Source organism: Pagrus major, chromosome 16 (assembly GCF_040436345.1).
Source record: "Pagrus major chromosome 16, Pma_NU_1.0".
NCBI lineage: Eukaryota > Metazoa > Chordata > Actinopteri > Spariformes > Sparidae > Pagrus > Pagrus major.
In genome coordinates this window covers 17,752,036-17,777,320 of record NC_133230.1, presented here as the reverse complement: position 1 = coordinate 17,777,320, position 25,285 = coordinate 17,752,036, and the positions used below count along the sequence as shown (strand labels likewise).

Here is a 25,285-nt window from a genome sequence, read left to right as displayed (position 1 = left end):
TTTCCACATGTCAAGATTTATTGAGTTGAATTTGATGCTGACACAAATGTTAATATTTGCTCTATTTTTCAGGAGGGATTTAGTACATTTTCAGAGCAGTGTTTTCTATCAAATTGCCATAGTGAGAATATTATTATCTCTGGTGCACATTTAAGGTAAAATGGCTTTTTTAACCTTAGTAAAGTTGGTATAAGCAAATATTTCTTCCTTTGTATAATTTCATTTTTTTTACACTTGTCAGCTGCAATACACTTTTAATATTTGATGATAAAAATAAATCTAGAGCAAAAATCAGTGCCTATATCGCGATGAAAACCCCCCAAAAATCTTAGCATTTTTGCAATTTTCCTACATCAGTATTTCTCTGTTTCACTGGTGGAATTTGTCTCTTATTTATGCAAACATTTTGACTTAACTAAAAAAAAGGAAAAAGAAAATACAAGAAGACTTGGATGCTGTCTAGCCAGACTGTCGATGGATTGAGTGGACTTTGTATGAATAGCATTGTTGATGCTCGTGCTGCCTTTTTAATGCAGCCATACTGCCATCTGTTGAGATGAGAGGGGACTACACCTCCTTTTGCTCTCCTCCACTGTCTTGTTTACTCTGTCTTTCATTTTTTTTGTTTGTCTGTTAGTCATCTTGTTTATGTGAACTACATGTTGTGTCCATTACAAGCAACCGAGTGGCAATGGGGCAGGGAAGAGAGGCTGTGTGTGTTTAACTGGATGTTTTGGACACAGAGGACTTTTCTCTCTGGACCAGCAGCTTCATGTCGCTGGGGCGCAGCCTGGTTTGTTTTTGACGTTCACGCTGTCACATGCAGCAAAGACATTTCACACTGTTGTCCTATCCTTCATATTGCATCCACACAGACACAGTTGCGCACACATACTTAACTTCACCACTGCTGACAGTTACACTTTAGTGCTTGTGTTTGCGTTGACATAATTCTTTTGTGCCCAGGTTAAGTTAGTGCTCCAATTACCAGCCAGACCAACAGATGTAGCTTCAAAAAGAGGAAAAAAAAATATGAAAAGACAGAAGAGACGAGGTGGTCACAGCTGGGAAAGGAGAAAGAACGGGGGTTGAGGGTTGCAGTTTCAGCATCATTCAATCAGACAACATGCCCCTCAGCTGAAACAGCGAGACCCTCCCCGATTCTCTCGAATTAGGGAGATTAGCAGGAAAGCGCATAATGCAGGATGATGGAATTTGTCATAATTTGCATTGTCCTGGAAAGATTCGGTTTGATAGAGCGATGCATGGAGGGGCTTGTCATGTCCCACGGGCAGGTCATAGAGGAAGCTTGGCAGAAATGATTTTTGCGATATGTGCATCAGTCGTAAAAGCCTCACAACCAATTTGTCAAAAAATGTGAGGTCGGGACAGTTGAAGGCAGCAGGGCATTTTGCCTAACGCAATGAAAAACCATGCCCTTCCATCACTCTTCAACCACAGCCCAGCTCTGGTGTGGCACAGTTCTCCACAGCAGCAGACAATTTTATTACATCAGCTTTGACTAAATGTTGTCTTATTTCTTTTTTGTATATATATGTATCAGTTTATCTATTGATTTTAAAATTATTATAGCAGCAGTAAATATACACAAAGCAAAACACAAAAATGAAACCAAATTGTGTCAAAACTGGTTATATTTTGTTGTCAACATATTTTTTTTTACAATGGTAGACAGATTTATTTATTTATTTATTCGTTTATTCATGCCCGTTGGCATTCAGATGTGTCTCCCTGAGCATCCAGCAGTCAGGCTCCCCTGACCTTGGTTATAGTAGTGAGCGGCAGCTCCTGACCACCATAAAGTTGACCAGAGCTGACATGACAGTGTTACTCTTCCACACGGTTCAGTGTCTATGCAGTGGGCATGTCGAGGGCAGACATCCAGGCACAACAGGAAAATACACATACGCTCAGAGAAGGTGGGGGTTGGGAAAAGGCCAGTGTCCCTGGCCCAGACTGACCATACGTTGCCTCAACAATGGCTCATTATAGTTGTGTAATTTATAGCATTCTTCTAAATCTGTCCTCGTTAAAACCCTGTGTTTTGAACATATGCTTATGGTTTGTTTTCTGAATAAATGTGCAGTTTTAGACCTGAGAGAATGCATTCAGAAATGCCCTATACTTGCCTTTCTTTGTGCACTTCATACGGCTATTTATGTCGCTGTTTAAGTAACACTGATTTTGTGTGACAGTTGAGCATACAGGGGTTAGGCTCAAACTGGAGCACAAACAGGAAGCAAAAAATAGAGATAGTGGGAAAAAAAAGAGAAGGGAATAAAAAAGGCAAATATCTCCCTCCCCCTTCCCATGGAGCCTTAAATGAGAAGCCTAACATGGGGAGAGAACGGTTGTGGTTCTCCTGAAAGGTTTGTATTTGTAGAAATGAGGTGTCAGAAGAGGCAGGATTTCCTCAGGGCGCAGCACAACATGAGCCCATCTCTTATCATTTCCCACTCCCAGACGTGATCTGCTTTGAATGCACTAATGCTGAAAGAGCCCCACAGACTTGAAGCCAGTTCAAGATGAAATCACAGCACACATCCCTGACAAACTGCCATCCACCACACAAGGATTAAACAGTCGTTGCATATCAAATCCCCGCCAAAAAGCAGAAATAATATATGCACTTAAATACATTCAACAAAACTTCAACCTCAGTTTTTTGATCCCCACATTTTGAACTATTTTGAGCTATTTGCCATCCCTAAAATATTCAAGAAAAGAAGAAAATTACTAAACTGAAAAAGTCAAGACGCAAATTTAGAAATTTGTCACATATATTAGGAATGTTCCATGAGGGATTAAAAGTGAACCAAAGAGTGTCCCATTTAAAGTAAATTATAGTTTATATATCAAGTTAAGTCTCAGATGAAACGTACCATAAAGGCAGCGTCCTGGATTTTAATCTGGCCTAGTGCTACTCACACGTCATGCTTCTTTAAAAATGTCTCTTTGTTCACTATGAAATATTAAATAAAGGCACAACAACTTTGAAAAATAATCTTTAAAAAGTTTTGAGTTGCCCTATTGCCCTGGAGATGCACTCAGTCTCCCCTCACTCACCCTTACTCCATGGTGAGGCTGTAAACAGCACTTAAAAGATGTAGTAACAGCTCCATGAAAGGACATATCACAAATATTAATTACATTTAGCATTTAATTACCCACCCTGTAGCTTTTACTGTACTGCCATTACCCTTTTAGCTTGGTTACATGTGTCCTTGCATGAGGGAAAAGTTACACCATATTAATCTAACCTATTTTACACATTTTGTATTATCATTTTCCTGGTTAAATTATGCATGAGGTCTCAATGGGGAGAAATGTGACCATTAGCATATCTGATAGGAGCGCTGGAGCAGTTTTCCACCTCTCTCTGTCCTTGGAACCAGGCAGAAAAACCTGACTGTTCGTCAATACCAGGTCATTTTATCCAGGCTGGCCCAGTTCATCTATACCATTCCAAAGCTCCGCTAATGACACTTGGAGACGTCTTCGACACGATGGGGGCCCAGAGGGCTCCGACACCGCTGTGAATATAGTCTAGCACTGTCTGGTCATCTCTGGAAGCTCTTTGACAAAAACTGCAATTAGAAACACCTCAGACACACCAGCCTGAAACGAGACACCGTTAAGGGTTGGAAGTGGACACGGCCAGGCGCTTCCTGAGCACATTTACATATATGTTACTGTCTGCAGCTGAGAGGGATGGAGGGAGAGAGAGAGAACGTCTTTGGGGAGGGTGACCTTTTGACATGTCATTGGGTTTATTAGAAAAAGGATGGTGTTGTAACCATTAAATAAAGGTTGATAAAGCACGAGCATAAACACAGCTCAGTAACACTGTTGAAGTCACTGGATTGGCGATTTTAGATCATGACTGATCTTGAAGGCGTCCAAAGGCTACTTCTCAGGCGAATCGTAGAGATTGCAATATTTACTGTCCTCTTACCCATATTTCCAAACTTCACATGACCTCACTGACTCGCAGATCCACGCTATGTAAACATACCAATAAAGTAATGTAAACTAGATGGCTATGCTGATTGGACGAATGACTTTATATGGCTCTTTCTTGACGTGACGTATTGTGAATAATGCAATGTCAGTTATAGCTAGCGGCATGGCGGATGAGGAGCTTGTGCCAAAAAGAGCAATCTTAATGCAATACGGTGTTTTAATGATGCAAATGGGGAGATTTATGGGCTATTTCAATTATGACCATAGTCTACAGGGCATTTCAAAATCAAGATAACAGATCGTAATTTAGATCAGAGGTTGTGATTGCAATTAAATAGATTTTTATATTATTTTTTGGCCAGATTGCTCAACCCTGCTTGGCCAATTCTCAGACAGAGATGTTGTGATACTGTTTGCAATTCATGTTAAAACATCAAAAACACAGATTAAAACAAACATTCGACCAGCCGACTAAATGGGACAAAAACTCGATTCACTTTTTTATTTATCTTAAAATCTTTAGTAAACACCATCAAACATTGAAAATTAGATACTGCTCTGATATTTGTGTGAGATAAATTTTGCCTATCCATAGTTTCCTGCTTGTGTAATCTGATGAAAAGAATTGATCTAAGATATAATAAAAAATATTCATTTTCTACTCCAAAAGGCAGCCACTGAAAACTTACATTTTTAAAAATCTCTAAAGTTATGGTAGCAAATATAATTAAGAAGCAGTAAAACAGTAATAAACCAACATGAATACGCTGTATTGATTCACAGGCCCTTTTCTCTGTGGGCCATTTAGACTGCTAAGGCTAGCATTTGAAAAATACTTACCTTGTTATAGAAAGTTTAATGTCATATGCAATTGTTTGACCCTTATGAATATTAAAGGATCCCATCTCTGGCCTATTAAAAATGCATGTGGCATTGTGGTTGTTGATCACGTTTAGAACGCCCATGCAAATTGGACTGTCTTCCCTGTCAGGGCCTAAGATGAATAATGTAGTTGTGTTGTATATTCAGGGACACGCCATTGACAGTCAATTAACAAGTTTGATTGGTGTGTGAACTCATTCTTTTGAACTGTTAATTTTATGTAAATAGTATTCGCTCTCCCCTTCTCCACTGTCTCTCCCCCATCCAGGTTCACCACAGAAAGATGTGCCCCCCCCACCACAAACCCCCAAATCCCCAATTCCACCTCCCACTAAGAGTAACCAGAGCGGGATCCTTAATAATTGATCATCACACACCTGCTTGGTAGAAGCTATGGGAGTCTGCCTTTAACAGTCAAGGGGCCCCATGCTAGCCCCTTTTGATATTCAAATAGACAAATGGTAACCAGCCTTTATGAATTCAAAATGGAGCGAGCTCTTTTCACGGGGACAGACTTGTTAAGAAATTCTGGCCACCCGTCCAACCTGATGGAGCCCTTCTTTGTTGGAGTGGATATGATGGCATGTGATGGCTCATAAATGGAATGCCAATGACAATTTGTTGTTGATGTGTGGGAATCTGGCTTTCATGTGAGGCTAGACATAGTAACGCAGGCGCTCGGGCAGACCGTGCTCGCAGGTAAATGATCCGATGATTGATCCAAGTGGTTGAAAGCAGCGCGGGCCTTATCTCCTCCCTCTCTTCCCCCTCACTCACTCGCGTCCATCTTCCCTCCATCTCTCTTGTCTCCCGCACTGTCCCAGTAATTTGGAGCAGCAGAGATGGAAGCTGAAGATTCATCAAAGTTGACAAGTGAACCCAGGAGCTGGGGATCATGGCAAACCCATCTGATTATGGAAATAGCCATGACCATGTCCGCCCTCTAGCTAAACAGTTGTGCGGCTAGCATCTTGTGCTGCTTGTATCCCATAAAAAAAACATACATTTCAGCAAGAGGAAAATATTCCTTTTCAGTTGTCTTCCTTTGAACAAGTTATGTTAAGGCCTATATGTGTTTTAGGCTTTATCAGACAGGAAAATAAAACGGAGGGCTTGTCTGAAATCAGAAGAAGTTTGCTTGAAAGGGCGCTAAGTCTGACGTAATACCTTTGGTCCACACTAACCCTGCTAATCTCGCTGTAAAACATGATACCCCTGGCTGTGTCTTTGCTAATCAGTAAAGGACCTTGTCTGAGGCCATGTATCAATTGATTCAGGCCTTTCTGATCCTCCCTGGAGATCTGCATGTGCTCCGGGGTCCCTGCGGAGGCCAGCAATTATCAACATGTCATCAACAGCTATTTGCATTGACCAGCAGCCAGTGTCCAGCGCTAATGCCATCCAACCTCAAACACTGGTGAACTCCAGGGTCTCTAAAGGCCTGACCTCCTTAATGCCGCTCCTCATCCCCACTCATCTCTCTGCATTAAACAGATAGATTTTCTTCAGGCTTCATTATACACGCAGCTTAATTCTAACAGACGTATTTAGCAGAGAATTGAGCTTATTATCACATGGTTAATTGTGCTTATAAATAACACTGGTGCCGCGAAGATACATTGGCAGGCTTCTCGCAGAATACCTGCTCGTGAAATGAGAATTGTTGGTGATAAGATGTTGAAAAATGGCAGAGGTGGAACGTGTTAATTAATGCAGTGCTACTCAAACATATAAGCTTATAATTAATGTTAATTTGATTATAGCACCTCGCTGATTAATATTGTACTTGTTTTTTATATAAAGCTCATTGCGAAGTTTGATTACTTTTTTATGGATGAACGGAAACTCTGTTCAAGTTCATAACTGTCTAATTAAATATTCTTATATTTTACTGACTAAGTTAACACACACTCCAGTGCTGACAGGAGTTTTGATAATACACTATACAAAACCTTTGCAACCTTATCAGTGACTACTTTTTCTACATAGGCAAAGTTTTCCACTATCAGTGTTTGGGTTTAAACTTCATGTCTTGAAATAAACATAAATTGCCAACCTCATGTTTTGTTTTATTTGAATTGACAGTTATGACTCACAAATTAGACTTTTAGGCCTTTTGAGTACAATGAAAACATTTGTAGTCCTTTTGTTCAGTCCTTTTGATCACTGCTGAACACTACCCCACCAGAACAGTTCTCTATAATGCAAAATATAACAGCTTCAAAATCATTTTAATGGCACAGTGTCTTGTAATAGTGTGAATGGTGTCTCTGTCTCAGCCACTCTGCCCCCCTATCACTTGTTTCTGCACTATGTAACCTCAGTGAGAGGGTAGGATCACAGCGTTACATACATGTTTACTTCAAGATACAAGTTTTCAACACAGAACACTGTTATGTTACTGTGTTACACTTAGAAACTGTGGGGGCTGCCAATTGTACAAAATGCCAATTTCTTCATAATGATGCTTTAAATAATAAAAATAATATATTTACTTTAACCAATGGTATCAGATTGATACCAGGTACCGGCCAATACATAAAGCTCAGGTATTGGAAATCATTATCGGTAGGGAAAAAGTGGTATTGGTACATTTTTAGTAAGAGGATAAATACTAATGACTGGTGATCCTCTGGCTAACTAACCTAGTCTTATACAGTGAAATATCTCAGAATCTAATTTTGATGGGTTGGCACAATATTCATGGTCTCCAGACGAGGTGTATCCTACTCCCATTTTTGCAATCTCCTGACTACTCATGCAGTGAAACCTTGACGTTCCCATTAGTGCTTCTGAGTGAATAATCTCAACAAATGTTGGATGGATTGAAATGACATGTGGTAAAGACATTCATGTTCCCCTCAGGATGAATCGTACTAATTTTGGTGATTCCATAACTTTAACCTAGTGCTACCATCAAGTCAAAATTTTAGGTTGTTTATGACCCAATAGTTGCAAAAAAATCTAAAAGGCATAATCTGTACTTTATATTTAGTGCTAAATGGCAAATGATAGAATGCACATTAAAACTAAGATGGTGGAAATGGAAAAACATTATACCCACTACATATCAGCATGTGAAAATTGTCATTGTAAGAATGTTAGCATCCTTACGTTCGCATTTAGCTCAAAGTGTGCCAAAGTACAACCTCACAGAGATGCTAATTTGGCTATAGACTCTTAAATGTGCAGGTTTTACAATAATAAAGCCAACATTTCTGTATCTTCTGTGTTTTCTTGTATGTTTTTTTCTCCAGCTCGATGAGTCAGTTTTCTGTGCGGGCCAAATCGCTTTGGTCCCCTGTACCATGCAGCTGGTAAAGGCCGGCACCAGGACGCAGGCCCGTTTGTCCTTCAGCTATGTGAAGAAAGTTCTGGAGGCGGTGATCAGCAGCCTGACTCTAGCTCATGTCGTCCAGGCCCACTGCTACGCCACGAGACGCCAAGACATCCCCATCATCAGGGCCGTGTGGGAGAGCATGCTGAGGGCCGCAGAGGAAGAGAAGGTCAGCCACTGTGGAGTGTTGTTTATGAAATATATACCAGTGGTTAAAAAGAAGAGCAATGACTGGCTGTTTTATTATAGATGCAGAGGAAATATTGATCATACTTACAATACGATACTACTCCCACATAGAATGAACACATGTTTAATGGATTAAAAGACAGCGGGATACATGTGTCGATGAATAAGTAAAAGAAAGAGAAACTTGATATGTTCTCCAAGTTTTTCAGAGAGGCCTTTCAGAATTTGTATTTTACAGTTGTGAAATAAGGGAAAGTTCCTCGCCCCTCTCTGCCCCCTTGAGACCCAAGCCGCTGCGACTGATATTTACCAGTGAGTGCGCTCATGAAAAGTTGATGATGTGGGAAATGCTGGTGTCTTTGATAATGTGGAGCTTGGCACAGAAGCAGATGTCTTCCTCAGAGCTTCCCTAATCCTTTGCCCCCACACACCATTTTGGAGCTCCGTTCAACTCTCAGAGCAGCTTATCCCCCCTCTCCACCCCTCTTTCCTGCCACCTCCCTCCATCCCTCCCTCCTTCCCACCGCCCCGGCTTACAACCCCTGCTCCATACGTCTAATAGGGGCACCAGTCTCCCCTGGCAGCCCTTCTCCTCCCACAGTAATCTGTCTAGCCATGGGAATAAGGCCTAAGGGAGAGAGGCAGGAGCCCACCTCCAACATGTGGCTCTGCTCAGGGGTGAACTGCGTTAAAGACTAGAGAGGGGGACGTCAACTTTGTGTCAAAATTATGTGTGTTATTTAAGGCCAAAACTTATAATTCCTGAATTCAGAAACTTAGGTTTAGCTTATCTCAGTCAAGGGTTAGGGTTTGACATATTGTGCTTTATCATAACTCACAGTGGAATAGAAATCTTGAAGGCGTTGACAGTGTACCATCAATTTAGCATGCAGATTGGGTCGTTCAGATAACAAGGCTAATCAAGGGCAAAGCTTTGGGATGTGACAAGAGTAGCCTCATGTCAGAGGTCACCGAAGATGGACAACATCGTCCATCTGTTGTGCTTCCATGATGCGGTATGTCAGGACGATCAAAAACATTCATTTAGCTGACCCAGGTTTGCCACGTGGACGCCATGTTTTATTTCCAGATTATGCTGCTCTAATTGACAGCTCCATGTGTAAACAGGTGAGTTCCCCCCCAAAGAATAGAGCGAGCTCAGGTGGAGGGTTACTAACCTGACCTCACGTTCTGTCTTTGCTTGTGAGGCGGATCATCCTCAGTGTGACTTCCCAGTATGGCCCTCACACTTTCACACCCTCTCTTCCACTTCAAATGCAGATGTGTAGCAGAAGATAGGGAGAGATGATGTGGTGGGAGGTGGGGGGGCCACTGTTTCATCCCAAACTGGGTGAAATGCTCTCTCCCAGGGGTGGGGATTATACAAAGCACCGGTGCTCATTTGAACTGATCGTAATTAAAATGTTTAACTTAGGTCAAACACTGATGACGCAACTGCCACAGACAGACATAACTCTGTCGGCTGGCATTAGCACAAAGAGTCTTGCTTTACTTATAGGGTCCGTGAGGTGACAACTTCAAACATACATGCGATTAAAATGTGCAAAATAGTTTTTAATTATAAGAAAATCACATTTATTTTTTACAACCCATTTCAAAACATGTATGAGCCACCTAAATAAGATCATTGCATTATTCCCTAAGAAATTCAATTCTTCTATATTGCATCTTTAACTCAAAATAAACAGCAAAATAAGATTTAAAAAATAAAATAAAATGGGAACATTATACTAAAATACTGTTAAACTGTCATTGGCAAAAAAATATTTTTCTTTAAGTCATATTAAGTACTTTAATAAATTATATTACATTTTATTTTGAGTCTATCAGTATACATTGTGTTATTAATACTGTAGATTTAAGCGATTGAATAGGCAAAATGCGTCTGTTATTGTAATGCATCCTGATTACCGTGAACACAGCATGTAATACATAGTTAAGTTATGGATGCTGATTGAACTCAAGCAAAAGATAGACATGGTATACCTTTCAGTGTATTTTCTGACAGCGGACCTGTGAAGTGAAATGATAGAAACACCAGTGCCTAGCGTGTCTGCGAAGCCACAGGGCCATGTTGTTGTTGTGCGTTGATAATTTCTCTAATCAGGTGGATGAAGAAGCTTGCGGGGTTAATTGGGAGCATACTGGAGTCGCTACAAGTGTGAAATTGTATTTACGGTGCATTAAACCACAATGAGACTGTTTGTCCGTGTGTGTGTGCGCAAAGGCTTTGATGAGCAAGGAGATTTTGATGTGATAAGTCAATAAATGTTAAACAGATGTCCCTTTGTGTAGAAATAACAGGCTCAGAAAACACGTCAAAAAGTCAGAAATAATTATTGAGCAAGTTTCAAATATTTTTTTAGTTTTAAGGCTAAAAATATTTATTTTGACATTTACTATTCATAAACACCGGGTTGTTTTAGAAATGTGGAGAAGATTTTATAGAAATTGTCAGTTTTAAAGAAATTTTGATTAGAGTTCAAATGTATAGTACTGAATTTGCATTGATGAGAGTTTCTTCCCTGCGTACCCTAATTTACATCAGTTCTCTTCTGCTTACTTGCCACTTTTGAAGTAACTCTGGCCTCTGGCACAGTTTTATAATGGCCTCATACCCTTAAACCTCTCCTCACCCCACTGACACGGCCCTGTGTGTTTCATTTACACAAACAGTTTGACGAGCTCCGGAGCAGACTCTTAAGAAAAGAGAGTGAATGAGGGAGTGAATGGGAAGGGATATTATAGCGGACTGACAGCACTACAGTAAGTGCTGAGACATAGAGCCACATGCTGAAGGCGTCCCGCTGGGCAGGAAATGTAGGGGAACTGGCTAAGCAGCGCAGTCCCATCAGCTCCCCGCTGTTCCCCGCCTTTACACCACTTCCTTATTACCGTGTTTACCGTTCGGCTTTCACGCCTCTCGGCCCTCCAACCCGCCGCACGCTCCAGGCGCGCGGGCATGAGTTAGAGGGAGGAAAGTGGGGAGAAAGAAAACAAACATGAGGAGAGGCAGGTCACACACCATCAGCGTGGAGAGCTGAGCGCAGCAGATCCAGACTTCATGCGTTTACCTGCTGCCTACAGAGTGAGAGAGCACTGGGGGAATGGCTGCCTGCCCTGGAACTGAAGTGGGATGAAGTAATGAGATGGATTGTGTTAAGTGGCTGGTGCAGAGCGGAACAGAGCCCTCTACACTCACACACACTCTCTGCCCTCCTAACTTGCCAGTCCAGCACTCAGCTCCACCGTATATCAAAGTTTGTATTTTATTGGATTAATTTAATAAATGATCTGTGGTCAGGTACGGATGGCGGCCACTGTTCCCCCTCTCACTCCTCTAGCTCGGAGCTCTGACACGCACGTGCACATACAAGGACACGTGCACAATAAGGCACCATTAGCACTTTCAGTCCCACAGAACTGCTGAACAAACTTTCCACCTAGTGTAACATTTTGGTTGGGTACATTAATAAAGAAACAAATGGCGACTGATGTAACCTCGTCCGACAGCTCTGACGAAAAGTCAGCAACTGTGCCGTGTGACTGTGACAATAAAGTCCTGCCAGAGGCTGGAGCTGCAGTGCTGGAGTCCCCTGATCTCCTCATGGACGGTCGGTTCAGTATAGTACCTCAGCACCCAAGGCCTGCAGGGTGGCCTTTAAGCCTGGCTGAGCAGGACCCCCTATGCTGTCACTTCTCTCCCCAGTTCCCCACTCTCTGTTCCATGTTCAATCACTATTGACAAGTGCAGGAGCAGTTCCCTCTAGGAGAATACCTAGCCTGTGCCAGAAGTGCTAATATAACATTTATCAAAGCATAGGACACGTATGTGTGCTGTCACTTTGTCTGACATGCTAAGAGCTCCCGCGCTGACACGGCTATTGTTCTCCGCTCTCGTGATTGTTATTGTTGATCACCGCAGGCTAGCCGCTCTTAAAAAAATCAGCAGAGTATAGAAATCTTAACCTAACCCCTGCAGACATACTCATTCAGGACACTCTCCAAGGCAAGAGGTTAGCTGTTGATACACAATTAAGCGTTTGCTAAAGTTTAATCTGAAGGTAAGTGCTGCTTCAGTGAATCCGGCTGATTGGGTCATGACGGGCTCGTCTGTTGAAGGGACAAAGAGGCCGTCGTCTGCTCTCGTCAATGATTTCTCTCTTTTTTTGTGAGTGAATATCAAAATAAAATGTAAGTAACCTGTTATTATTCTGCACTTACGAAGTGGGGTGTAAGTGGATGAAAATTGATCCAGCAAATTGAAAAGGGGGTTAAGTGTTTTTGCCCTATCGACTCCGACTGAAATGACGGTTATATAAAACACTCATTTCTCTCCCATTAGCAGATGAAGCCACAGCCAAGTATTATTAGAGGGCCACATTGTAGCACTGCTCCAAGACATTTTGTTACTGCTAATGGCCCTCAGTCCAGAGGAGAGAAAAACATAAAGAGATTTTGGCTCTGTGGATAAAATTGAGGCAGTTTTCTCACTAAAAGTCTGTGTGGTGAAGCTGCCATAACATGTTGTGAGTGATCTTCTTAGAAAGGTGAGAAGTCATCTTGGATAGGACCTGTCATGTTAGCAAATGCACCTCAAAGTGAAAGCGTTTGTGTGTTTACGGTGGCTGCAAGCAGTATGGATTCTTTCTGAATTGTTTGTACACTATCATTACAGAGGGTCACCTCACAATCTCATGTTAATTGATAGCCTGTCAGTCCGTCAAGTAAAAAGCCTATCTTAGTGGTTGAATTTTATGATGTGCTTTACAATAATGTTTAGTGTTGATGGAGTCGTGTTTGTGGTCAGAAAGCACAGCGTGTATCTCAGCAGGAGGGCCATACATTTGATTGTAGTGTGCGACACAACATGGTATATAATTTGCAAGCCACTTCATTTGAATACCATCTGTCTGCATTGCAGGACTTGTCGTGGGAGCCTGAGAGCAAACCTGCGTCGTTATTGGTCGCTGTGGTACCTGCCTTACCCAGGGGTGCAGCCGTTGAGCTTCATGTAACTGCAATTCAGGACGATCCCGCCGAAAGGACTTCCTGTCACGTGACTGCAAAGGTGGCGTGCGGATCCATAGAGTGCCACACTGTAATGTCTGCCGACATGTGCAGTGCTTCTCTTTCACTATCCCTGGCTGTGTCTGGCGATAACCTGGAGGTCAGCGGCGTGAAGGATGTAACAGAAACAGTCGGCGCAACATTCAAGAAAGCCATGAAGAAGATGGATGCTGAGCTGGTGCCACTTTGTGCCAGGGTTTTCTACAAGTGCAACCACTCAGTGGTTCAGGAGATTGTTAAAGGTATGTAACTCAGTGATGGAATGTATCTAAATACATTCACTCAAGTGCTGTACCTAAGTACAATTTTGAGCTTCTTTGAGGTACTTCTTTACTTAAGTATTATCATTTTCTGTTACTGTATACTCACCACTCCACTACATATTGTACTTTTTGCTTAGTTGACCCATATTGTACAGTGTATTCATACATTTAAATATATGTGTAATTTACTTTTACTTGTACTTTCCTTTTCAAAACCGGCGCCTACATTACCCACAATGTAATTTAGCCACTGAGTGACATCACCAGAGGGCAATTTATCAGATCATATGCAGCTTCCTCTGGAGCCACAAAAGTCTTTAAGCTACTTTTTTCCCATATGCATTGGTACTCCCCAAGACCTGTAAACCCCATTTAATGTGAAAAATTGGTGGAGTTACCCTTTAAGTACATTTATTGCCAGAAAATTACTTCTGATACTTACTTTTTATGACACTCATTTCAGTGGACCTGTACCTCACTCAGGACACTGCACATAATCCTTGATTGATCTAATATTTACACCCATTAAGAGGATTTATCCTTAATGAGCTGTTCTGTTGAAGGCAACACTTCTGAGATACGCTGCTCCTGCAAGTTAAGCTCTTCATCACCGTATTAATGGAAACAAAGTGACAGCTCGTCTCTCTCTGCACTCTCTTTTCAAAGAAAGTTTGAGCTGACATTGGTTAAGTAAACTCCATAAGGTATTCTCGGAAGCAGTCTCCAGAGAATCTCCTCTTCTTCCTGTGTTTAATTATTGTAAGTCATTTGTTGTGTCTGCAATGTGTACAGTAACCCAAGCAGCTGGCACAGTCTTTTGTCATCATTACACTTTTATACACTGCCATCTCCTGCTCCCAGGATCCTAGGTTTCTTGTCGAGGCAAATGTGGAATGGTATTTGTTTTATCCTGAGAGATGTTCTCTCAGAGGGAAAAGGGCGACGAGCACATCGATCACACAGGCTCAGTTGTCAAGTCATCGCTGAAGCAGTCAATTAACATTTTTGAATCGGAGCCAAACCAGCCATCTTACTGTCATTTTTAGCTTTGACATAACTCATCTTTCTGAGGACGGGAAATTATGGTTACCCGTGATGAATGGGAAATAGGTTGATCTGTTTAGAATGTGTGTTGATATGCATGACACATGAACAGTGCTATTTGTTTTGTTACCTAATTATATAATAGTTATTCAGCATTGTTTCATGATATATGATGCATGTCATTTATTTCTTCTGTCATTTTCACAAGAGAAGAGTAGGATGGTTTAGCAACGAGAAGGAAAATATCTCAAGTTTTATATGCAAAATTCTATTGTTGAAAACAAAATAGATGTTGATATAGCAATAAATGCTGAATGCATGTATTTTGGTACAATTGGAATCAAATCTTTTGATTGAAATGTCTATAGAAAGTACTCCAAAATGTCAGTTTTATAGAAAACATTAACTGTGTTACTGGGTCATTCGTTCACTGGAACAAATTCAACCCCAATCTTCACCCTTGAAATGTATGTTTGTTTGATCATCAACCCTAAAACCATTTACTGACTCATCATTGAGCTGGATTCTGTTACCTTACCCTGCATGCACAGCCAAGCCCTGGAAGCTCACCCATGGGCGTTTTTATGGGTCACAGCCTATGCTCATCGGGTGATGAATCCGAAAAGTCAAAGGAGGAAAAGTAACACCTCTGGCGCTAGCAGTCACAGCCTCACAACTGCTGCTGTCAGCGGGCAGACAGACAACAACACTGCAGCAAAATGTGACTGCACAACCCCCCCCCTCCCCTTCGGTTACTTGCGTCAGGATTCACAGCTGATAGACATGACATATGCTCCAAATGAAACCTTTAAACATCTTGTCTCAACCTGTTACTTCCGATAGAAAGGTTCTCACAAAGATAGGCCCCGCAACTCAACTAGAAACCTCAACTTTTAGCGAAGGACTTAAATGTGACCTTGTGATGGTATTTATCTGAAAATGAAAGAATTCCATTATTATACACTGTAAGTATCAATGGTTTTATGTCTTTGCTTCTATATACCCAAAATAAAAAAACACAAGGGGACCTCATATAGTTAAACCTGCAATGACTGATTTTGGCCTCTTGGGGCCAGCAGAAACAGGCAGTGAACGCAACACTGACATGTTTTCACATTAAAAAATTATACGATGAACTTGTTAGCAAACAGTTGCCTATTTATGCACCCAACAGATACGGGGCAACGTTAGCATTTACTGGAAGTTGTGTTTGTTTCCACCTGAGTTTAATATGCATTCTCTTTTTAGCTTGGTTTTGGTCTCCACCACCTCCAGAGGAAAATAACTGCCTCGTAAGCAGCTAAATGCTCTGGTTTGTTCACTTGTTGCCGACTGTCTTGTCTGACTAATCGGTGCTGAGCAGGCGGTGTCCCGACTTTTAAAGAAATGACTTGATGAGAGTGGTGAGAGTCAACCAAAACAGTGGTTTAAGTTGTGGCCTAAAAAACCTAAACACTAAGCTAAAAGATGCTATGAAGCGCTGTGAGTTGGATGATATTTTTCTGTGGGTTCATCACTACCACTGACCCCTTTCACATCCAAATAGGCATGTAATTTGTTGTTTGATACATGGGCCATGCATTAACACCGTTTGGCCAATCAGGCAAGCCGTCAGCTACCCTTAGGATTAATTGGTGTCAATTTGGTGGCGACTTTCAGGTTAGATTAAATCAGGTTATATTTGTTTAGTTATTGCAAGTACTACCATCATTGCAAGATAAAACAATGTTATTAAACATCACAAATGTTCCTTACATCATTCAGGTCTATTGTTAATATCAAATTATTAATGTTAACTGCCTTAAAGTGGCAACAGACAACTTTTCTCCCTAGTTTTTCCAAATTATTATTTTTGGCGCCACTGTTGCAAAGACAACTGGATAATTTCAATTCTCCTCAGAGTCACAAATAATAACAACACAGCACAAAACATGAGTTTATTCAATCATTTAGTCTATAATAGAAATGGATCGCCAGTTAACCTTCTTTCCAGGTGACCGCGTTCCCGGTTGCAGACAAAGTTGTATAGCGATAGCAACTTTTTATAGGGAACCAATGTAAATGCAGATGGCTTCATTGTTCTATATCATTTACATTGTGCAATTAACATTTACTTCATAATGATACATTTCATCTGAAGACATGTCTATTGCCAGTTTAAAGAAAGGTGAGGAACTTTTCCATTTTTGTGGCTCCACTGCCCACAACCAGCATCTCAGCCCCCTTTGTTCAGTCCCCTTGGACTAAATGAACAATTTTCATGAGCCAACACTCGCTAATTATGACCTCGTTTACCGGATAATTTGACCAGTTTGGAAGTCAGTGTAGCACAACTAAAAACCACTGGCTCTGGGCCTTGGACACTGCTTAAAAGCCCCGTAAGCCCAGCAGGCATCAACCATTCCACACAGGAACCCCCTCTTTCTCTCCTTTTCACCACTGCTTTCACTGACACCCCTCCTTCTATTCACTTAGGCTTACAATATTTATATATTAATCAGTTCAAACTGAAATGGTTGTTGATGTTTAGCATAAAAGGGTGTTGTGGGCATTAGTAATGGTTTGGTTTTTGAAAACACAGAGATTTAACAGCAGCCCCTTTCAGCTCCCTGTGTGTTCACCATGAAGCAGAATAATGGCTGGTCCTCTTGGGTAGATGGTTTAGTTCCATCCCATTGCTAATGTGATGGCTTTTTGAATCTTACAGCCTCTGTCCACTGGGCCTCTCAATGAGGCTCCCCGTGTAGCCTGAAGGGGGGGTGAGAGACCAGGGGACGGGGGATTGGGTGTGATTTTGTGATTTTAGAGAAGCATTTAAAGTGCTCGGAGCCAAATATTCTGTGTCTTTACCCACTTTTTACCCACAAAGACAAAAAAAACACAAAATTGCATGGTCACTCAAGTCACCTTCACCCCCCTCATGTCTCTCATTCATGCATAAGCAGGCGCGTCGGCGTACGCAGACACTGAAAGAGACTCTCAAAGAGAGAGCGCAATTATTTCCTATCTGTTAGTACAAAGATTAAAACATCCTGACATAAAACAGGCTTAGTGTGCAAGGTGTGATGAAGGGTGTGTTTCTTCTCCTAATGAAACCATCCCCTGTCTGTGATCTCCCGAGCTCGTTCAGTTGTCAGCTAGCCATCTCCAGAGGATCCTGCTTCCCAGGGTGCACCACATGGTCTGATAACACATATTTAGGCTTTTAATGCCCTCCAAAAAAGGCCTGTGTTCAGTGGGGGTATTTTAAGCTGTAGTGCATATTAGCTAATTAGGGTGTGTGGGCTCTTTGTAAGGATGTTTGGCATGCTGCGTGCGCTTCGAATGAAAGAGAATGAGGCTTATTAAATAGTGCTGAACTGCTCGCGTAACCTCTCTGTCCTGATTTCTCTCTCTAAAAGTTCCCATAAATGTCACAGAACGGTGCTGCAGTACTAGTAGATGTTATTCAAAGAACATAAGTTTGTGTTTGTCTACTGAGACTGGTCAGGAATGACATTTTGACATCACGTTAGGCAGATGTTCTGCATGGAAACAAAGACAGATATTCGCAAGAGTGATGGGACAAAAGTGACGTGGCATACTTTCCCAGATGTTTAACTCAGATCACAGTGACCACACCCAAGTCGCATGCAACATGCTGCTAAATCTGAAGATTTAAGCCAGGACAGTCAACCATGAGACAGGAACACTTGTGACCAATTAGTGCACGGAGCAGAGGAGGGAAGGGCCAACATCCCAACGGGGCTGCTGCTAAATAGACAGGCTGTCATCAAGACCAAGCTCTGAGACGCTCGATGAATTCTCACATGTCCGCTGCCCGTCTGTAGTCCGGCCACACACACACACACACACACACACACATACACTAACAAAATCTCTCAGCCCCAGCAAAACTGAGAGGTAGTCCCAACACAGCTTCCTAACATCCCAGCACAACAGGAGCAGAGGATCCATTCCACTACATCCACCCCCCCAACAAGCTGCTCAATTGTCCAAAAGGGTATTGGCAGGGGTGCCCCCTCCCTTTCTTCTGTGTGTATGTGTTTGGTTGTGTGCGAGGTTGGGAGGGGTAGCTTAGAGTTCAGTCTTTGCTGACCATATGCCTGCACTGCAGGGAGTTGAATGGGGGGGCTACAATCTGCCAAGGATTTAAGAATGCCAATAATTTGTAAATAGGCCTGTGTTCCCTGGTCGAAGGGTTAAGTGCAGCCTCTGTAGTCGGACGGTCCCAGAGGGACGGCTACATGTCCGACTCCAGCCAATGTTCTCTTGAAACTAACGCTTCCTTCTTCTTTTCTCCCTCCCCACCTCTACCTGCCAGGACTTGAGGAAAGTTTGAGAAGCTGTCTGGGAGAGTCCAGTCCGTCCGTGGCCCTGGTCCCAGTCTTGGACTTGCCTGACTCCCAGATCCTCCACCTGTCCTGCTGGCTCAGTTTATAGACACACAGCCAGAGTCAACAACCCGACTCCTGTCATCCACGGCACTGGAATTCAGTGGGGCTTTTCTGGAGGCACAACTCTTACAGCCCCAACACATAATGACTTACAACACGACATCAGTGAATGCGGAAAAGGAAAAACTGCTTCACTGCTCATGAATTTTTGTTGAAATGCAAAGCTGTGTCTGTCTCCAAGTGGGTTTGATGATGTGCCGTTTTGAGGGTGTGTTTATTCCACCTCATATCCCAAAACTTAAGCCAGTAATTCACGTTGTCCTACACTAGAGTTGTATACTGCCTGCAGCAGCTGTTATTATGCCTCGGAGATGAGTCTTATGGAGCTTCTGTAAGCTAAAGCTGCATACCAGAGGACCGGAGACCATGGCCCACAGTAGAAGACACAGCAGTGTGTCATTCCACGAGGAGATAAACTGTATCCCCTGATATCCCACTGTCTCTGCTGGAATTTCTCTTAGCACGCTAGCTAACACCCCTCATAAAGGCCTAGTGCCACCGCTAACACCATCTGTTCAGTTGTAAACCTATAGATTTACTGTGTGGCTGTGTGTAATGTGTGCGGATGAGGTGACTGCATTCCTCCCTCTCATGCTCCATGGGATTCAAGGTGTGTTATTATTGTGTAATAGGCAATCAGCGCAGAGCACCTGAAAAGATTAAGCCTCTTTATGTTTTCTATTGATTCTAAGGCAACCTGGTTAATAGGAGGGGGACGCTACAACACACAGCTGCGGGGCACGTGTGTGATCTGTCTGTGTGTGTTTGTGCGTTGGGGGTGTCAATGGACACAGTGTGACGACGTGGGAAGAAAATAACACCATTAACCATTGCTCCTGGAACATTTCTTTTCTCAAAGATCATGAACCGTATTGATGATCTGAGTTGGAATGCATCTTCACTCCGGCTATTCTCTTCATCGCGCTCGTGATGGCGGGAGAGTGGAGTGGGCTATTGATCTTTTTCACCCACCACAATGTTGTTTTGATTGTTGTTATCAAAAATTGAACAATAGAGGCAGCCAATAGAGCCTGGAGATTTTTATTGAGGGTTGAGAAACACAAACAAGCAATTATTTATGAGAGCGAGCAAAGCAAATGCCCGGTAAATATACAGCGTGTGTTAATGTTCACCTATTTGGTTTAAAAGGGCCCGACCAGGGGGGGAATCAGAGTTTTTGAATGATGCTGGACTAAGATATGGATGTTTTTTACTTTGTACTCTAATATATCTCAGTCAAGTAAACACCATAAATTTCATCCACAAATCTAACAGCTCCAGGTTTGGCAATTGCACCAACAGTCACATTTTTGTAGAAGACATCCCTCTGAGAGTGTTTTCTTTTTCAAATTACAGCCAAGCAGGGCATTGCCAAACAAGACTCGTTGTATGTTCAGCAGTCATACCCGATAAAAATAGTTTACTAAGGAAGATTGAAGAATATTTTCGTTCAAATTGAGCAATGGAAATTAAGTAACAATGCACATCAGCTTGTGGAAATGTACTGACGTTATTATTAAAATTCCATATTCATAAGACATTTCTTTGTTTGGTTTTGAATCATGTGCTTTTTTCCCTTCACAATACAAGGAATTTATATGTAACCAAACATTCAAATACAAGAGTCAGCATTTCGGTGATCACAGAGGAGCTCTGCCACTAGAATTCAGTGCACGACACACACTTGTCGATCACGTCTGTAAACATAACATTCGGTCTGTCTTTCAGCAGGCATGTTTTCATGCAGACACAGGGAAAGCCACAAGTACTGTATATCATCACACCCTCATCATAGCCAATGTGATGGCCTATGGCAGGCACATTTCTTTGTGTCTCTACCACTGCGTTTCCTCACAAAATGAATAAAGACAGGGTGACATTTAGTTTTCTCATGTGTTTTGTCAAATGTACGTTTTCTACCAAGCTGACCTGCAACCACTCTGCAAACAAACTGTCTGTTGTGGCTAACATTGTCCTTTGTGCGCAGTGTACCAGCCTGCGGCCCTTGTCATTGTGGCCTTGCACATGGACTTTAACTGTGTGTTTCTTCCTCCAGGCTAACCAGGCTGATGTGTGTGACTCTCTTTCCCCACAGCAGTGGGCTACAGTAGGGGAGCCCGGCTCAGGACCGGGCTTGCTGCACAAGACGCCTTCTGAAATTGTGGTCTGTTTGCCTCAGTGACTGCGGTTGTGTTTGTTTTTGTGTTTCAATCCTTTTTGTTTCATAATGTTTTGTTTTCCACTCCTGACGTATTGTGAAAGCATGTCTGTACGGTCACAGCACTGACTTCATAAAACTTGTTCTATCTGCTGAACTGGCAAGCTGTCACATGCTATTGAGTGGTGTGTGCCGCCCTCTTGTGGTCGACATGAATGATGCAGTTTAAAAAGCAAAAGAGCTTTCAATTCCATGTGTGAAGTATTTCCACTGATATACTGAGTGCCACAATTGATAAATTGAGGAACCACCATTGCATATTAAAATCTATGTGACTCAGGTGGAAATGCTCTCTGACTTTAAGTTTTATTCACATACTTTTAGTCTCTTCTCAGGCTTAGTCTGACTCTCCTGAAAATTCTAGCAACAGGCGACCACATGAAACGCACCATTACCTTATTACATTTATGATTATGTAAGTACACAACTCAACAAAATTAAAGAAGGTCAATGAGTTTTTATATATTTTATACCAAAATTGTTACATATATCTTTAAGACAATAAAATATTGAATTCTTTTCAAAACATTTCCTTTACTAAAAAATTTTTTCTGTCTATTCTGTCTTTATTTTTACCTTGTTGTATTTTCTTTTTTTTAAACCCATAATCTGATGATGATGATGTGATATTTTTCTATGCACATTGGATCTTTCTTCCACTCTGTGTAATGCAATGTTAAGTATATAGTACTCTGGCACAGGGGTGGAAGTAACTAATTACATATTCTCAAATTACTGTAATCATGTCATTTTTGGGGGTACTTTGGTAATATTTTGAAATAAAAGTCTGTAATTTTACTCGTAGTATGTATTACAACGTGTTATCATCAACATGTTACCTTTCATTTGCAATTTTGTAGCTAGTAAAGCTATCCAATCACAAACAGGCCAATAAAAAACCCTGACGGACAAAGAAAAACACAAAACTCTGCAGCAGGTTTGGAGAGGTGACTATGACCTCTGAGGAGAACAGAGCAGGAGTTGGAGAAACAGAAACCCCTTTGATTGAATGCCTGCTGTAGATATTGCATTAAACACCAACAGTTAAAAAGTAAGGGTTAGGGTTAGACACCCTAATGTATTGCAGCTATTAACAATGTTACATACTGTACACCTATGGGCTATCCTGGTCCGTGCAGTACCCTAAGCGGGTAGCCAAAGTAGAAACCCACCCACATATTGACAGCTTTGATTCCTGTAGTCACCCTGCCTGGGCTCTACTAGACTAAACTATGTTGCCAGACCAAACACATTAATCTAGACACAACACATCACTGAATTATATTGTCATCTTTCTGTTTTTCCTGAAAAGTATTGTAGAATTAGTGCAAAATTAGTATTTTTAAATATTTTAAAGCTGCCAAAACACAATCTGCTTCTGACATTAAAATATAAGATTAGATTCATATTTAATTTTATTGTCATTGCACAAGTTTTGAACGAGTACAGGTACTGACACAATGAAATGCACTATCAATATGTTAACCGAAACAACCAAAAAAACACCAACACTCCAGCATAGAGGAGCAAACCCATCAGCTCAGAATTGTTTATACATTTCCAGAATAATAAATAAAGGTTAGCGGCAGAATTGAACATCATCAGAGAAAACAGATGGTTTACAGTAAATGAGGAGGGAACAAGGCCATACAGTGCATGCCTTGGTAGAGAAACCCTCAGTTAACAGGAGAGGGATATTTTATTCATACAGTGATGTGATAATGTGAAATATATGGTCTTTGATAAAAATCACTTGAGACATGGGTATGGTAAGGGACTATATAAATCTTTTCCTCATTAATAAAACGCAGTGGGTTGGGGATATCAACCTCAACACTAAAATTGAATGTGATTTAAATAAATTGCTGTATAACGAACACTATTTTATGACCGTGGCTTCGTGAGAGGCCTAACTTATTTAATGTTAAAGGCTGTAGCTGGTCAAGTTGCAATGTAATGTTGTGTTATATGGTATTTAATCTATCTTGACAGTGATATGACTTCTTGGCAGGTAGTGAAGCAATGATTGATATATGTAGGCTACCTACGTTATTGAGTGAGAACAAGTTAGACATAATGCTCTGTTGTAAAATATTACAACAATATTACAACTAGACACAAAACAAATGTTTTTATGTTGTTATTTATTCAACTTCTGTGTCGAGTCTGTTCTGACCAACAAATTAAAATGAAAAATAACTATTTTCTATTCAAAGTTGACTTTATCTGTATCTATTGCCATATGAACTTCAGAGGTATTGCGTCATCATAGTGGCCAGAGGCCCTTCATCTGCAAAATCTATGGAAAAGTCTCCACACAGTCATGCATGTAAAAACACATTTGCAGAAACTCTGCCATTCAGTGCTTCCAACAGACCATCAATCAGATGGCATTTAACTCATAACCAACATCCAAGTTCTGATAAACCATCTGCAGTTATTAACAAACATGTCAATAGTAATAAATCTTGAATGGCACTTACTGTATCATCCTCTGTGGCCTCCCAGCCGGAGTGGCAAAGGGAAATTGTGACTCACAATAATTTTCTTCCTTCCTCAGAGATTGAAATTCCACCAAAAACTATGCTGCATGCAAATGACTGCTCAGTCATTCAGAACACTATCTCAAATGGATCCAGTCCCTCGGGAGCAAGTTGATTCTGCAAATATAGACACGTCTGTAGGCAATAATCACAATGGATACACCTGCAAAGTGTGCTTGAAGACATTTACTTCATCCCTTCAGCTTTGGATTCACTCACCAACTCATAACAAACCAAAACAATTTAAGAGGGGCAAAGTAACAGGCCTGACCTTCTAAAAACAGGCAATTTAAAGGTGCACCTGCAGTCACAAGATTTGAGCTCCAGCAGAGGCTAAAAGACTTTGTAAAACTTAAATGTCTCAAAACTTTTTGTTCACCATCCAAATTACATTGTTCAAAGGTACTTAACACATAATGGCTAGCAGTGCCAGAATTAGTCCTTATTCATTTGCCTCTAAACTTGCCTTTGAAATAAATAAGTTGGTCCAAAATAAAAAATAAGAAAATAAAAAATGCAGCTCCACCTTTGCTACATCAGGATGAGGGCAATGCATACCATGTCAGCCTAAAGGAGCTACAGCTATTTCAGATAGCAACAAGCTGCCCAGTGATGAAATTGTGAGGACTGTGGTTGAGAATCAGATGCATCCAGATGATTAATAGTGTCAGCCACTAAATGTATTTGAATACAACAAGTGCACTGTAAGATTTACAAGCAAAAGCAATATTAAGCAACACATTTGTTTAACTTTAGTTTGACCTAAAATAAAAGAGTCAGCTAAAAAGAATAGTTGAGATATTTGTTTCAAATAGTTTGTGTCTAAACCTAAACAGCATTATCTTAATCCACACAGGTCAGAAGCTGGTATATGTGATATTTGTGGTAAGACGTTCAGCACATCAGATCACACCCACTTAAATATTTGAAATGTTAGTGCAATGTTTGTTTTGTGTTAAATGGTGTTTATGATTATCATAATGTTTGTGTGTACTGTATTCATATAAATTCTGTGATAGATGTGTGATAATGTAGAGATGTGTACTATAAATTAAAAATACTAATAAATTAAACGTATTTCATATGGTATTTTATAGTGTCTGTTGTTAAATCTGATTCAGTCTTCTCAAAAATAAATATTTAACGATGATTTTCTTACTTTAATTCGGTCTTAGTCAAGTTGTCTTTGAGAAATGGGAAAGCTTTCTCAGTAGGAACGGAAGATACGACCTTGTACTTGGGGACGACTTTTAGGGACGTACCAATTCAGGAAGTCG

The 25,285-nt window shown here is 41.2% G+C and overlaps 1 protein-coding gene across 1 annotated transcript in view; it reads left to right on the top strand.

The window, feature by feature from the left end:
• The window catches only part of dph6 (diphthamine biosynthesis 6), a 60,626-nt gene extending 39,839 nt beyond the window's left edge, over positions 1–20,787 (top strand). Inside the window, exons 13-15 of the mRNA XM_073482714.1 lie at positions 8,124–8,372; positions 13,338–13,725; positions 19,115–20,787. Of these exons, the coding sequence (XP_073338815.1) occupies positions 8,124–8,372; positions 13,338–13,725; positions 19,115–19,233 (756 nt within the window). The 3' untranslated portion in view covers positions 19,234–20,787. The remainder of the gene's footprint in view (positions 1–8,123; positions 8,373–13,337; positions 13,726–19,114) is intronic.
• The last annotated feature ends 4,498 nt before the right edge of the window (positions 20,788–25,285 follow it).